Here is a 14,373-nt window from a genome sequence, read left to right as displayed (position 1 = left end):
ATAGAAATAATACTTCTTCCTAAAAGAGGCGGTGCCTGAGAAAGATTATTGCTACAAAGATAATCATACTGGATTCATGCCCTTCACACAGAAACGCTTGGATAAAAAAAATATTGTCATATTATAGAATGTTTATATTTTACTGTCTGATAACTTTAGTGCAAATATGTCTGTGAAGGTTCTCAGTCATCCAGGTCATCATTGTCATGTATTGATATGTTCTCCGAAGGAGGCCCCGTTAAGTGGCTAGTTGTCAGATGGACAGTGTTCAATAAAGCAAGATAAAGACCGTGCTTTATGTCCTGATTTAATTCAGTAATAAGGTGGGCACACAACAATGGCGACGAGGATGACACGGACCTGGATTTGTTTTTGTGAGAAGTAGACCCAGCGGCGGCACGGTGTTAGCAAAAACTTGTGGGCTAACATGGAAAAGTCGGGCATTCAACCATTCGCCTGCTACACTGAGATGGACGCGTGGTTAACATCCTTCGAGTTGTTTGCTGATGGGAAAGGTCTTCTTTTGACGCGATCAGACAGCGTAGACGCGCTCTTCTACTGCACTTGGCCGGACAGGACGTGCAGGACGTCTTCTCCACTCTACCACAGACGGGAGAGGCGAAGGATTACACCGCGGCGGTGACTGCGCTCAACACTTATTTTGTTCCTCAAGTGAATGCAGCATACGCACGCCAAACTTTCCACAAATTGTCCCAAACACCAGGTGAGACTGTGCAACAATTTTGTACACGTTTAAGGCGAGCTGCAAAAGACTGTGACTTTCAAGGTGACAATGATAACCAGATAAGGGACGCTATCCTGAGTAAATGCACTTCTGAATATGTACGGAGAAAGCTGCTCGAGGAGGGTCCCGGCTTAACTCTAACTCGCACGTTAGAGGTGGCTTCACACTGCGAACACGTGGAGGAGCAGATGGCGGCGATGAGTGTCGCCGGGGAAAAGAAAGGAGAGGACACGGTCAGCCGGATTTTTACGGTAGACTTACTGGGACCGTTACCTTCGAACCACTCAATACTTGTACTGATAGATTACTACAGTAGGTACTATGAGTATGATGTAATGTCATCTACAACTGCTGAAAAAGTCATTGACTCTATTGACTGTATATCTAGCAGACATGGGCTACCAGTTACCATCAAATCTGATAACGGCCCACAGTTCAAATCTGAGCTGTTCAGAGAATATTGTGAAACTAATGGAATCAAACATATAAGAACTACATCAAAATGGGCTCAAGCAAATGGGGAAGTGGAATGTCAAAATGCATCATTGATGAAAAGAATCAGGATCGCACAAGCCGAAGGACTTGACTGGAAGCGAGAGCTAAGAAAATATGTGACAGTGTATCGCAGCATTGAACATCCAACCACGGGCAAAAGTCCAGCAGAACTCCTGTTCAACCGCAAAATGAGAGGAAAGTTACCGAACATCGGTGAGGCAAAAGCAACGGAGTTGGACGTGCGTGACAGAGACGCTGAACAGAAAGGAAAATCAAAGATTTCTGCTGATGAACGACGGGGAGCTGAGTATTCAAAAGTTGACACGGGAGACACAGTGCTGGTTCAACAAGACAAAGTGGACAAGTTTACAACACCATTCAACGCAACACCACACAAAGTTGTAAGCGGAACTGGAAACCAAGCCTACCCAGCTTTTGGAGGACTCAGCCCACTTAGACCGCGAAGGCCGGGTCCTCAGGTGGATGCAGCCTCTGAATTTGGACACCCGGTGAAATCCAATTAATTTTATTCCGAGTTTTTTGTATATATGTATGTCACCCCCCCCCAACAGCCCTTTTGAATGTCTCCCCAATTCCGAGGTCTCAAGTTTGGCAAGTATGTGATAAGTATCCCAATCATGTCTGGAAATGGAAGAATCATTGATAGGAATTAGGCGATGCAAAAAAGACACAGACTCCAGAGTGTTTTCTCAAAGTGAAGTTTTAGTTTTTAGCACATTATATTTTTTTCTCCATTCTACACTTCCCTGTAATGATACATACAGTAGTAAGCCACTCTACATTCAAACCCCCCCACCACTGTGTTGGTCCCCAAAATATACATCTTCTTCGTCTGCATCATCTTTATCATTTTCTCTTGTTTTTTTTTCTTCAACACAACAAACAGACCATTGGGCAGACAGTGCAAATCTAGAAATTCAGTGAAATTGCTACGTAATGCAGTAGTAGGTTTCGGTAACGTTATATTCTCATTCTGTTGCTCTGACTTATTGCCATTCTATCGTGTCTATGTCTTTTCTTTCCTCTATCTTCCCCCTCCTGTTTTCTTTTTTTGTCTTTACTGTCTGTCTTTCATCAGATCCGCCCACATCGCCCCTCTGACTTAAAGCATTTGTTAAAATCTGGCCTCCTGAAAACGGCCACAGAGAGGAAATGCGAGCATCCATGAAAGCAGCGCTTGATGGCTGTCTGTGAGGCGACACCGGAGCTCTCTACAAACACTCTCTCCTCTCTCACTTCCTGTTCTGGAGCAGTTCCTGATTGGATGGCAGAATGCTAGAATTGAGGAATATTATTATTAATCATTATCATGGAGAATTCTTGAACAGTGGGAGCTGGGGTCATCCCAACAACAACAATCTAGAGGGTTTGTGAGTAAGCAACCCAAGAAAAAAAAATCATGAAGCAAACCAAGTTTAGTGACAGCGAGGTCAAGTTTTGTCTCTGTTCGATTGTGTTTCTGAGTGTCACCTGCCTGAATCAAGACAATGTTTGAAATCCCAAAAATGGAAGGGTCTCTCGTTGTCAGCCAGGTGGCGACGTGGAGTAAATTATAGGATTTAAGAAAGGAAATGTTCCACTTGTTTTTGGAGTTTCAGGCGATTGAGGATGACGACGAAATCAGACTTTGGATTTTTGCACTCTTTTTGCAAAATACAATCAAAGAAAAAAGTCAAATTAATGAAACCAGCACCAATAACTTATCTGTAGTTGCCCGCTTCTAGCGTTACCCATAGACTGGTGGTGGTGTTCAGTTGTCCTGTTGTTGTAACGATAACTCAGGCGCCTTTATGTGACGGTAGCTATCAAACAGTGGCAAAATTTGGTTTTTGGCGTCAAAGGTGACATAAGTTGTAAGGTCTTTATGAAAAAGAAAAGAAAAAACGCAAAGCCGCTTCACCAAAGTTTGAAAGCAAAAAACCCTTTTGGTACGAAGATGGAAACGATTTCGAAACATTGCTGATTCAGACAAGTTTTTAAGTGAGCGTCTAGGAAAAAAACGGTTCTGCGGGGTTTTTTGAAAGTTTGGTTCGAAGCAGCCGACACTTAGTTCTGCCTGTCAAGCGTAAAAAAAAAAGAACAATCAGTTTTGTTTCACGATACATTCGGATTCAAACCCTGTCCCACAGGAAGGAGAGAAGGCGAGAGAGAGAAAAAGAAGCAAAGAGACGACTGCTTTCTCCCGTTCTCCGTCGCTCTGTCTACGCATATCTCCTGCTCGCCGAAACACTCACTGGATACACGCTCAAGCACCCACGCACGCAAACACATGCGCGCACACACACGCACACACAACCTGACCGTCAAATAAGGTTACATTTCCTGATCAAATAGAAAATAAATAGCATCAGACTCAGTTTTCCACAAAAAACAAGATTATACAAAAACCAATAAAATTAACAACGTAATTTACAAAGCAAAATCATTTCTCATCAAATAAATCTACACAGAAGGTACCTTTAAGACAATGTGAATATCAAGGACGCAACAGGAGTAAAAACAAGAGTGGGAGGTAAACGTTTCAGTGTGACACCCACTTCCTGTCGTCACCCCCTAAAAAACACAGATTATCCTGAAAGAATGAAAATATTGCTAAAATAATTTTTTTTTCAGTTTTTTTCCTCCCTCTCTTGTATCCCATCACTCTATCATAATGATCAGACAAGAATAAACAGATTTTTGTTGGTTCACATCAAAAAAAAAAAAAAAAAGCTTCCTCATCATGGTCACCATCTAGCAGCTTTTGGTCTGCTCGAACCTGCAGACGTTCCAGGTTCAGAAATCCAACTGGATTGCGGTGTTTTTCTTTTGATTTGACACACATGCGGTGGGTTTCATTCATTCTCATGTGTTGGGTGGGCTTTATGAGTCTGCTTGGATTCGTTTAAATTTAATACTCTGTGATGAGGTTCTAAATGAGAGAATAGACACACGTACACACCAAAAAAAAATCATCATTTGGTGCCAAATTAAAATTAAAGGTAAGCTGTGGAACTTTTAACCAATAAGAGATGATAGATAAAGCATGTTTTATGACTGGATCCAAGTTTTGTTTGCGTGTAAGCAACACATTCACAATACTGATTTCATGCTGTTCTCCTGATCCAACATTTAGTGATGTGTAGAATTTGTGCCAGAAAATGCTGGAAAGTGAAGCAAATGTGCCCAAAGCTCGATCATCCAGGAGGCGCTCAGACTAAAGCTGCCACTTCACCACACAGAAAAGAAGTCGATTCAGGTGGTTTGTGACCAGGATGCCTCCCGGGCACCCCCTAAAGGCCCATGTATGCTCAACATGCATCAAGTTGCGCTTGGTTAGTTTTTGTGGCGATCGCGTCAATTTTCACAACCATTTTATTGACACAGATTTACAGATTGCAACAGTATTGAAAAGATGAGACATTCTGGAATAAATAAACATTCAGTGATTTCTTTATTTACGATTTTGACCGAACCAGCGCTAATGTGGAGGTTCTGTCTGAATCGCCACGCCTATCATTTAGGAAAATACTGCGGCGAGTACCGAGTCGTGGCAAAGCCATTATTCGCAGACACGACGACCAACATGTCGACCAACACGTCGAGGATTAATTAGCCATCAGTCACGGATGGATGCATGGATTGAGGCTATGCTACTCCCATTCAGTGTATGCACCTTGCTAACAAAGGTTGCTATCATTAGCCAATAACCTCTGGATCCAGAAAGCCAAACTTCAAAACAGGACTTCACAAACCAGTGGGTATCACCACAGAAGCTAAACCTAGCATATGTAGCTTTTTTTAGCGAGCAAAGGCGGATGTTAAAAATGTAAATTCACCAGGCCTCCCTAACAGACAAAGTACATTCATGATGAGTGAGACATAAAATCATCAACGTAAAACTGTGTTTAGAACAAAACTCCACACGGCACCTTTAAAAAAAAATGATTCAGCTTTAAACGTGGAATGTTTGGGGATTTCTTTGTTTTTTTAAATCCACCACACCACAAGTAATGAATGAAAGCAAATCCACCCATGCCAATCCAGTTCATTCCTCCTCCTTTTAAGGTCTGCTAAAGGGGAATTCTGCTGAATTTCAGCACTCACATTACAGCCTCACACATTTAACACGTGATGTGAATTCAGAATTCGAGTGGACTTCCCCTTTATGATATCTGCTACACTAGTGTTTCTCCCGTAATACACTACAGAAATATCCAGAGACATATGTATATATATAAAAACATTATCATCATCAGTAGTACTTAGAGTAGAGTAATAGTAGTAGAGTAACAAGTAAGAAGAAGGAACATTATTGTACTTATATCATCATCTTCATCAGTGGTTATTAGGGACTTCAGGCTCATCCTTTGGTGGAACCCGGCAGACTGGGAGAGGAGTTAACGCCAGAATCAGCCGTGTGTGTCTGTGTATGTGTGTGTGTGTGTGTGTGTGTGAGACAGTGTGATTTAAAGTAATATTCAGGTGCATGAATCAGCTGTTGGCGTGTGAATTGTTTAACCTGGATAAACTCTCTGTAGCTCTGTCCTCTGATATTTACAGTAAAAATGTACCTGCGCCCGCGTCTATGTGGCGGTTCGTGGGTTCGGCAATAGTTTTGGGACTTTTGTGTGAAATTGCTTCTTTTGTTTATTGATGTATTGTGCTATCCACGCATGAAATCAGCATCTCTGACCAAAAGATAAATACGAGGCCACGGCGCAGACCCGTCCTCCCTTAGGTGACTTAGAAATGTGTTAAACGTGGTAAGTGTTGCACCAAAAGAGATGTTATATCTCTCGTTTTGAGGCAGATTTGAAGCAGGCCAGCTACCGATTTCAGGGCACTGATCTGCCGTTTCCACGAATTTAAATTTCCACGAGTCTGCACTCGGACAGTATTTATCTTCTGGTCTGCAACATAATGTGTGTACAGCAAAATGTGAACCAGTTTCACACAACTCAGTTAGAAAGAAGGTACAGTGTTTACCTTGGATCACCGAGTTTGCGCCTTTTTACAAAAAGCAACCACCTCCGTGACACAAGACGACAGAGGAAAAAAAACAGTGGATTGTTTTGTACCTTTTTCTGTCTCCCAACACTTTTACCGTCATCTTCCTGATTTCTCCCTGTCCCCTAACCCTCCCCTACCCCCCATTGGATCTAATGGAGTGACACCTAGGTGGCGCTCTCCCCGGCTCCAGAAGAGGCCCCGCTGGGCTTGGGCTCGGGCTGGTCGGAGTGAGCTGTCTGCGGGGAGGAAGGGTTAAGCGTGTCCCCTCTCTCGCCTCGCTCCTGGAGGTTGCGCTGGTTCCTGGCGGCCTCCGTGAGCATCTGCATCCGGCGCTCCTGGTACTCCTCCAGGCCTCGCCAGAGCTCGGCACGCTCCCGTTCTCGCTTCAGCTCCCTGGAGAGGCGGCGGAGAAAGGAAAGTAGTTAAGTTTAAAGGGCAGAAATTAGAAAGTGGTACCGGGCCTCAACTCTCACGGCCCAGTACCAAACGACTCGGGGGTTGGGGACCGTTGATTTATATCGGACTGTCATCCCTGACTCTAATTTCAGCTTCTATTAAAATGCTAATTCTTACAGATATGTAATTCTAGATCTAGTTCGTGAATAACAGGGTCCAAATTTTCTATCCTAAGCTAAACTTAGATAAATTCATCCAGTCTTTACTTCATCACTTAACAAATAAAACGTGTCTTTTCATTAAGAGATGATCAAACTGCTGAACTATCCCTGTAGATTTTATTTTCCTCTGGTATCTACTATCTTGAGGTTGAGGCTGGAATTATGATGTGATCCGTGTCCAAAAGATGACCTAAGCGATACATACTTACAACGTGAAATACAATGTGACAGATAATGGAAGAAACGCCGCCTAAAAAATGACTTAGTTCTTAGTTTCTTCCTCTTGTTGTCACCGTCGTATCCAGTGACACAAAGACACGCACAAAAGCAGTGAGTCACACTCACTTCTGTTTCTCCACTTTGTAGGAGGCAGTGAGGTCATCAAAGAGTTTGCTGTTCATCTCCATGAAGGTCTTCAGCACGTTGTAAATCAGAGACACGATGGTCCTGGAGAAACACAGATGGGTCATCAAATGCTTCAATGATGGTGAGAATATGAAAAAAGTCATTTGGTGTGTACCTAAAAATTTAAATGAATAGTGAAACGTAACAGGAGCTTGTATAGTAATATGGCAGTATAGTATCAGGGTCTGAATACTGTGTGTGATAAAGACAAGAATAAAAGGACTTCTGTTATGGCTAACTTAAGGGTTCCTACCAACAATTATTTTCATTATTCAACTAATTTGTAGCCTAAAATATGACAAAAGATCTTCCCAAATGAACTCGCCACTAACAGACTAAACTCATAGACTGAATATAAAAGATGGAAACCAGCCCCTGCCTACTTTAAGCTGGAAAGCTTTGGCCTGAGTATTTTACATGTTGCCATCTTGGGGGTTTGTAACCGAATATTACGAATGAGGAGCAGATCTCAGTGAGAAACGGAGGGTTATGCACGCTCGTGGCGTATCATCGTATGAGCCACACGGCTGCAGACTCCTTTTTGACTCTAATGGGACCATAAATTGAAAGTGAACATCAGGCTGTATTCATAAGGACTTGAAGCTAACGACTAAGCCTGTGAACCCATCATGACCCTTTTCACCCTCTGACTGGACAAGTTGTGATATTTGCTCGTAACAGAGGTTAAGCTCTAAACAAAAAGTTACGATGGGAGTGGTTATGCGTGCCACTGACTGGTTCCAGTGCTCCTTGGAGACTCTGTAGAGGGTAGCGAACACCAGTGGAAGGATGACTTGACAGTTTTCCTCAATCAGACTGAGGATGTATTCATTGTTCCAGAAGTAAAGAGCCCGCTCCGCTACCTAAAACACACACACACACACACACACACACACACACACACACACACACACACACACACACACACACACACGGGCACAAAGAAGAGTTGATTTTCTTTCATCAGAGTTGTGCAACATTCTTTTTATTAAACTGATTCGTCTAAGAAGTAACTGATTTTCCAGCCTAATACCTGGAGGTAATCAGATTACTATAATCACATTTGTTTTAATCCTGTCTACACCCAAAGCGGTTTTAATCTGTGAGTGACTTCTGTGGTTATTGTTTCCACTTCTGCGTTATTTTAGCACCTGGAAGTGAGGACTGGAGATGCAGGCTGCTATCTGCTTGAAGAGCGGCTCCTGAATCCGCATGAACTGAGATGGCTCTATCACATCCAGGATCTCCTCGATCTCCCCCAGGAACATCACCTAAGTGCGTGCACATTTTTTAAAATGCAGATACAGAGAGATAGGGAAGGACGAGTTAAATCGACACAGTTGCAGCGATGCAATAGTTGAGGAGAAAGAAACATCAACAGCTTTTTCGTCGTCATCGGTCTCACCTCTTTCTGCGTGCAGGTTTTAGGCCAGTACTTGAGCAGCCCTCTGATGATCTGCAGAGCAAATATGAGCACATGTTAAGAGAAATAAACACTGAAGCCATTAGCTCAGCAGGGTAGCTGGCTGACATCCATCTCTACCATCTCCAATGAGTCATTTCCATGCTCTGGCTTTTGCATTAAGAATAATGTCTTTAAGTTTTCACTGACTCTCAGCTGGCTGCATGGGTAACATTAACCATGCTGCTTAAAACTCCTACTTGCTATCTGTCTAAAGTCTAGGATCATGCGGTTATTTTGGTTATTATTAAAAAGGCAAAAAAAAAAAAAAAAGAGAAAGATTTTTTTAAAACATTTTAAACTGGTTTCTTCGGGGAGTAAAACTAAAAAGGCGTGCAGCTAAATGTTCAGAATAATTTTGAATTTCCTGTAAAGTGTGAACAGAAGCATATCTAAACCAAAATAATGAAGTTGTGGGCCCCAAAATCAAATCAGAAAAAGATCAAATGACTTAGTTTCAGGAAATTCACAACATATGGCTGCCCCTCGCTGAGAGTTTTTCTTTCCCACTGTCGCCAAGTGTTTGCTCATAGGGGCTCATCTGATTGTTAGAGTTTCCTCTGTATTATTCAACCCAGTATCAGCAAAACGTGTAATAGACACACCGGTCCACCGTGTCCATGCTTTGCCTCTCCAAAATGTGAAATAGACATGCATGCATGTTGCAGCACCAGCAGGGGGAGATAATATCTTTAAAGCCAAGAAATCAAAAAACATATAGAGTATATTTCAGGGTTCTTAATAGTCAGAAATGATTAAGTTAATATGTGTTTACATGTAAATGTGTCAATAATGTCAGTTTAAAGCTTTCGCATGATTATTATATTGTTTGCAACTTTTATTGTTTGCAACTTACTGCAACTTCTGCGTGTTTTTTCCCTTCGCGTTTTGGAGAGGAAAAGCGTGACATGGACACACTTTGTGGTGATATCAGGTCGTATTTTTGCCGGTCTTTACTTTGCAATTAAGAACGCTTTCAGGCGACTTTGTTTTGACGGTTTATAAATGAAATTCTATTCGTCCAATAACTTTTTGTGAGTTTATCTCTACAGTTGTCTTTCCTCACTTCACAAATAGTCAGATGACCCACTGTTTACCTTAAAGAAATGATTCATACAGCTTTAAAGCGTCTATGATTATTCACATGCATTATTTTCTCCCATATTTTCAGTTCTTAGGAAAAAACTGAAAATCTTTATAAAACGTGTTGGAATAAGTACAGCGAATGAAGAAGCAGTCTTACATATTCAGTGACTGTGGCATCTTTCTCCATAAACTGCACCACACAGTAGGCCAGCTGTAACGACAGAGAACACGGGGTTACGCACACACAAACTGTCACACTCACACCTACGCACTCTCTCTCTCTCTGGCGCTGTCAACGAGACAATGGGGAATTTAGCACTTATCCCTCAGGATTACACACTGCTAAAGATCGGAAAGACAAGTTTTCCAAATGTGCGCGAGTGCGCGTACGTGTGAGTGTGTGTCTGCAGCTACATCAGCTTTTGTCTCCTCTTATATTAGCGGCAATCATTTCCTATTATTCTGATATTGTGTGTGCATTTGTGTGTTTGCATATGTGTGTTCTGCGGTTGCCCCCTCCGCCCAGGCCGGTTGCCGTGGCGAGTGGGCACCGTGGCGACGGAGACTGTGTGTACGTGTGTTTACTTCGGAAGGAGTGATGTCACACACGCAAAGTCCCTTAAGGGCAATGTGAGATAGAGGTTAGACCTCTTGTCTCTCCCCCTCCGTCTATCCTTTGACTGGTTCCCAGTATTACACTAGTGGTTCATTTTATCTTCATAAGTTAGAGCCGAAGTGACTCAATTAAAAGTTTTTTGGGATTATACTGTCATATTATTGATGATGTTTTTAGATCTTTTTGTAGGACAGTTTTCTTCTTTGTTGTTCCTTCCTTTGCCTCCTTGTTGAACTGCAGCATCATTGTCTGCCTCACTGTCTGAGCTTTCATCTCTTACAGATTTTTCTGTCTAATCTCCCTTTTTCTCCATACTGGCTATCTTTCTTGTTCATCTTCTTCTCTCCCTTCATCCAAGACTTTCCTATTGCTGCACCCGTGGCACAACATGTTTACAAAAATACAGTGTAAGAGGGAGTGGCGGCTAAAAAAGGAAGTGTTGAAAGCTGGAATATAAAGAAAGCAGGAGAAAAGAAGAGGATTAAAATAAAGTGGGCAAACTATTTAAAGCATTAGTGAGGCGTTTGAGAAACTTGGGGTAAATATGACATTGGATTCTGCTGTCGAGTCAAGGTTTGCGGTTGCATGAGGTCATTGTTAGGCAGGGATTATGTAGTAGACTTCTGTGGACCTTTGTAAAGATTTTACTGATATTGATTTGTCAGGGTGACAGGTCAAATTAAGCTCTATTTTTGGAGCTGAAGTCAGCTCTACTTGATAATGGAAATGCAAGGCAAGCCCTGCTTGCCCAAAAAAACCGAGCAAAAGACATGAATTAAAACCCAAGTGAGTGCTATCTCTGTCCTTGCATCTCAAACAATCTGTTCCATAAGCTTCTCTCATTGCCTGTTTGCACCATCTTTTAAATTACTGTCATCTTCTGGCCACAGTTGGCTAGTGTCTCTAAAAGCAGCTCTGCTTGCCCCTGGTTCCATTGAAATCTGTCTATTTCATGCGCATGCCTGTGTCCAGTTAGCAATGACTGGAACATGTCAAGCTAAGAGGCCTAAAACTTTTTCTGGTTGCACATGTGAGAATTAACTTATAGCATATCAGTTTTTTGCTCTTTAAATACAGTATTGGAATACAAATATTACAGCTAAATAAAGCCTATGACCAAATCATCTTTGTAGTGTCTCTATACTGTTTCCACACTTTGGAATTAAAGAAAATAAAAATACTGAAATCAGAGGAATGAGACCGTCCAAGAAGGTTGGTTCATAAAAATAAAGTTATTACTATCAAATAATGATAGACTTCAGTCACTTCAGTACATCTCACACTTCAGTATCCACAGTAACTGCTCAAAGCCTAACTATATGCTTAAGAAATGAAAATATGTATATTTTTAAAATCTGAGCTGCAAACAGTAGTCCATGGACCTGCAGCCGAAAATAACAGCCATAAATCGCTAAGGAACACACTTTTTAATTACACTGGTGACACAGTTAATGACTGGTAATGGTTAAGGGGTTAGGAGAGCAGAGAACTCCATTTGTGTTCATGAATAATTTTGCCAGTGCACAAGTGAATAATAAAAAAGCCCCTGTACTGCATCCCTTGCTTCCCCATTTTATAATCAGATTCCGATCATAAACACTTGCCACCCTGGAAGTTCCTGTTCCTGTATATGACTTTATATCTACTGCTGAAACACAATCCATTGTTGTTTTAACCCTTGTATGGTGTTCGGGTCTGTGAGACCTGTGTTCAGTTTTTTTCAAAAGAAAAATTAAACAATTAATTATTTTTTCACGTGTAAATGTGTTGTGTCTTTCCACTCACTCCACTTGATTATAACTGATTTATTTATAACATTTTATATAAAAGAAAAACGAGAAGCACATTAATTCATAAATGTGATCTAACAAAGGTAAAGGGAAAAAATTAACCATGTTCGCTGTTCATATGTCTTGTAATTGGGATGAAGTAAACATCTGTTGAGTAATTTAACATAAAATTGTTTGATAGTGTTAATTTGGAAAGCCAAAACTCTAGCGGGTCCACCAGACCCATGAACACTGGCTGAGTAACAAAAATACGAACACCACACAAGGGTTAAGAAGCTTGCAGCAGCCAAATAAGAGAAAAATTGTTTAGCAATGTTGTGTTTAATTTATGTTGAAGCAAATATATCTGCATTCAATGAAACATGTTTGTGTGAGACGATGTGGACATGTTACTGATGTTACTTGTGTTATTTTCATCAGACAGCCAAAGTCGTGAAGCTCAGTTTAAGCTGTGATTTTAAACTGGCCGTAGGTGTGAATGTGAGAGTGTGATTATCTGTCTGTGCTAGCCACACGATGGGCTGGTGACCTCCAGAGTGTAACCTGCTTCCACTCCCTATGATAGTTTCGAGAGACTCCAGCCCAGCCCCCTGTAACCCTAAGTGAGAGAAGCTGATAGGAAAATGGATGGCTGAATAGATGATTAGCTTTACTGAACCCACACTGGGGCCACATACTCTAAGTCAGTGATATCAATACATTCAAATGTATTTCAGTGCTCATCTTCTAAGATGTTTAAACAGTTTGCTGTGATATCATATTTTGATACCAGCATCCAGAACTAGGTCAGTCCTGAACAGCCACACCTACTGAGTACAAAACTGCCATCCACAAGACCCTGCTTCTCCCGTGACCCTGTCAAACCGAGTGTGTGTGAGTGTGTGAATAATTTATGTGTGTGAACCACAGGGAGAGGAGAGATGGGGAGAAATGTAGGGCACAGTGATGCTGAGACCCAGAATACACACAGACACACATTTTGTGGGGAACAAACTGTATCTTCTGCATAAGCAAACAAAGTATGGCACAAATAAAATGCACAGGCGTGCACAAACACAATAGACTGGCAGCCATCTGTGTCACCAAGTATTATAATAACCCAGACACACATACTCGTACACAAACACCAAAAAAAATCAAAGGCACTCACACACGAATGTAACTCAGATGTGAGTGCGTCTCTCAGCGGCACTATCTGTGACTCAACCCTGCCTCCTAGTGGTACATTTGACACATTGCTAAAATGTCTAAGTATTACCAGGAACAATTTTAGACACATTAAGCTCACTTACTTCTTCTTGGGTTCATACATATATTCAAGCCAGATGTTTGTTTAGATGTTTTTAAGTGCAGGAGACCAATCAGACAATGGTCATGGTGACAGGTAGAGTTTAGGATAGCTGATTAAAGTGTCTGTCAAGAATAAAAGCAACAAGCTTGCTTCTACCTGGAGATCTTTTTCTATAGATTTAGTTTACAAAGACATGAATATAAAACTGTGCAAAAGTCTTGAGCTACCCTTCATTTTTTATATGTTATTTTATTCAAACCAGTTGAAACACAAATAGAAAGAAATACAGTATATCAGGCAAAAACAGAGTTTGTGCAATTCTAAAAAGTTTAAAAGTTAATTTTTGGTATGACCACCTTGATTGTTAAACACTTACTTGTGAGGTAAGCTTTCTTGTAATAATTTCTTTAAGTAGTCTTAAGGAATAATTCTCCAGTTTTCCTGAAGGGGACTGAAAGATCTGTTCTGTTCTCTGTCAAGATGATCTCACACTGCTCTATGTTGATGTCTGGGCTCTGGGGAGGCCAATCCACGACTGACGCTGCTTCACTACTCATAACATTAGTCGTCTCCATCCTTTTCTCTCCCCACACGCCACTGCCATTCTTGTTCATAGCCTGGTCACTTCCCGGATCGACTACTGCCACTCTCTTCTTTTTGGTCTTAGTCAAAAATCTCTCCATAAGCTTCAACGTGACCTGAACTCTGCTGCCCATATTATCACCAGGACCCCTTCTATGCACCACATCACCCGTGTTCTGCAGCAGCTTCATTGGCTTCCAGTTAAATACCGCATCAATTTCAAGATACTTTTGTATACATTCAAGGCTATCCATCATCTCTCGCCTTCATA

At 41.5% G+C, this 14,373-nt stretch overlaps 1 protein-coding gene across 2 annotated transcripts in view; it reads right to left on the bottom strand.

The window, feature by feature from the left end:
* Nucleotides 1-1,943: 1,943 nt before the first annotated feature.
* The window catches only part of ppp2r5b (protein phosphatase 2, regulatory subunit B', beta), a 51,653-nt gene continuing 39,223 nt past the window's right edge, over nucleotides 1,944-14,373 (bottom strand). For both annotated transcript variants that reach the window (XM_082526020.1, XM_082526021.1), the window contains 6 exons: nucleotides 9,981-10,034; nucleotides 8,681-8,731; nucleotides 8,427-8,546; nucleotides 8,011-8,138; nucleotides 7,216-7,317; nucleotides 1,944-6,646 (listed from right to left, as the gene is read on the bottom strand). In XM_082526020.1, coding sequence (XP_082382146.1) covers nucleotides 6,418-6,646; nucleotides 7,216-7,317; nucleotides 8,011-8,138; nucleotides 8,427-8,546; nucleotides 8,681-8,731; nucleotides 9,981-10,034 — 684 coding nt within the window. In that variant the 3' untranslated portion in view covers nucleotides 1,944-6,417. The remainder of the gene's footprint in view (nucleotides 6,647-7,215; nucleotides 7,318-8,010; nucleotides 8,139-8,426; nucleotides 8,547-8,680; nucleotides 8,732-9,980; nucleotides 10,035-14,373) is intronic.

The sequence above is a fragment of the Aulonocara stuartgranti genome (assembly GCF_965226115.1).
Source record: "Aulonocara stuartgranti genome assembly, chromosome: 3".
In the NCBI taxonomy this organism is placed as follows: domain Eukaryota; kingdom Metazoa; phylum Chordata; class Actinopteri; order Cichliformes; family Cichlidae; genus Aulonocara; species Aulonocara stuartgranti.
Note: the sequence above shows the minus strand (reverse complement) of the source record. Positions and strands in the feature narration are given on the sequence as shown.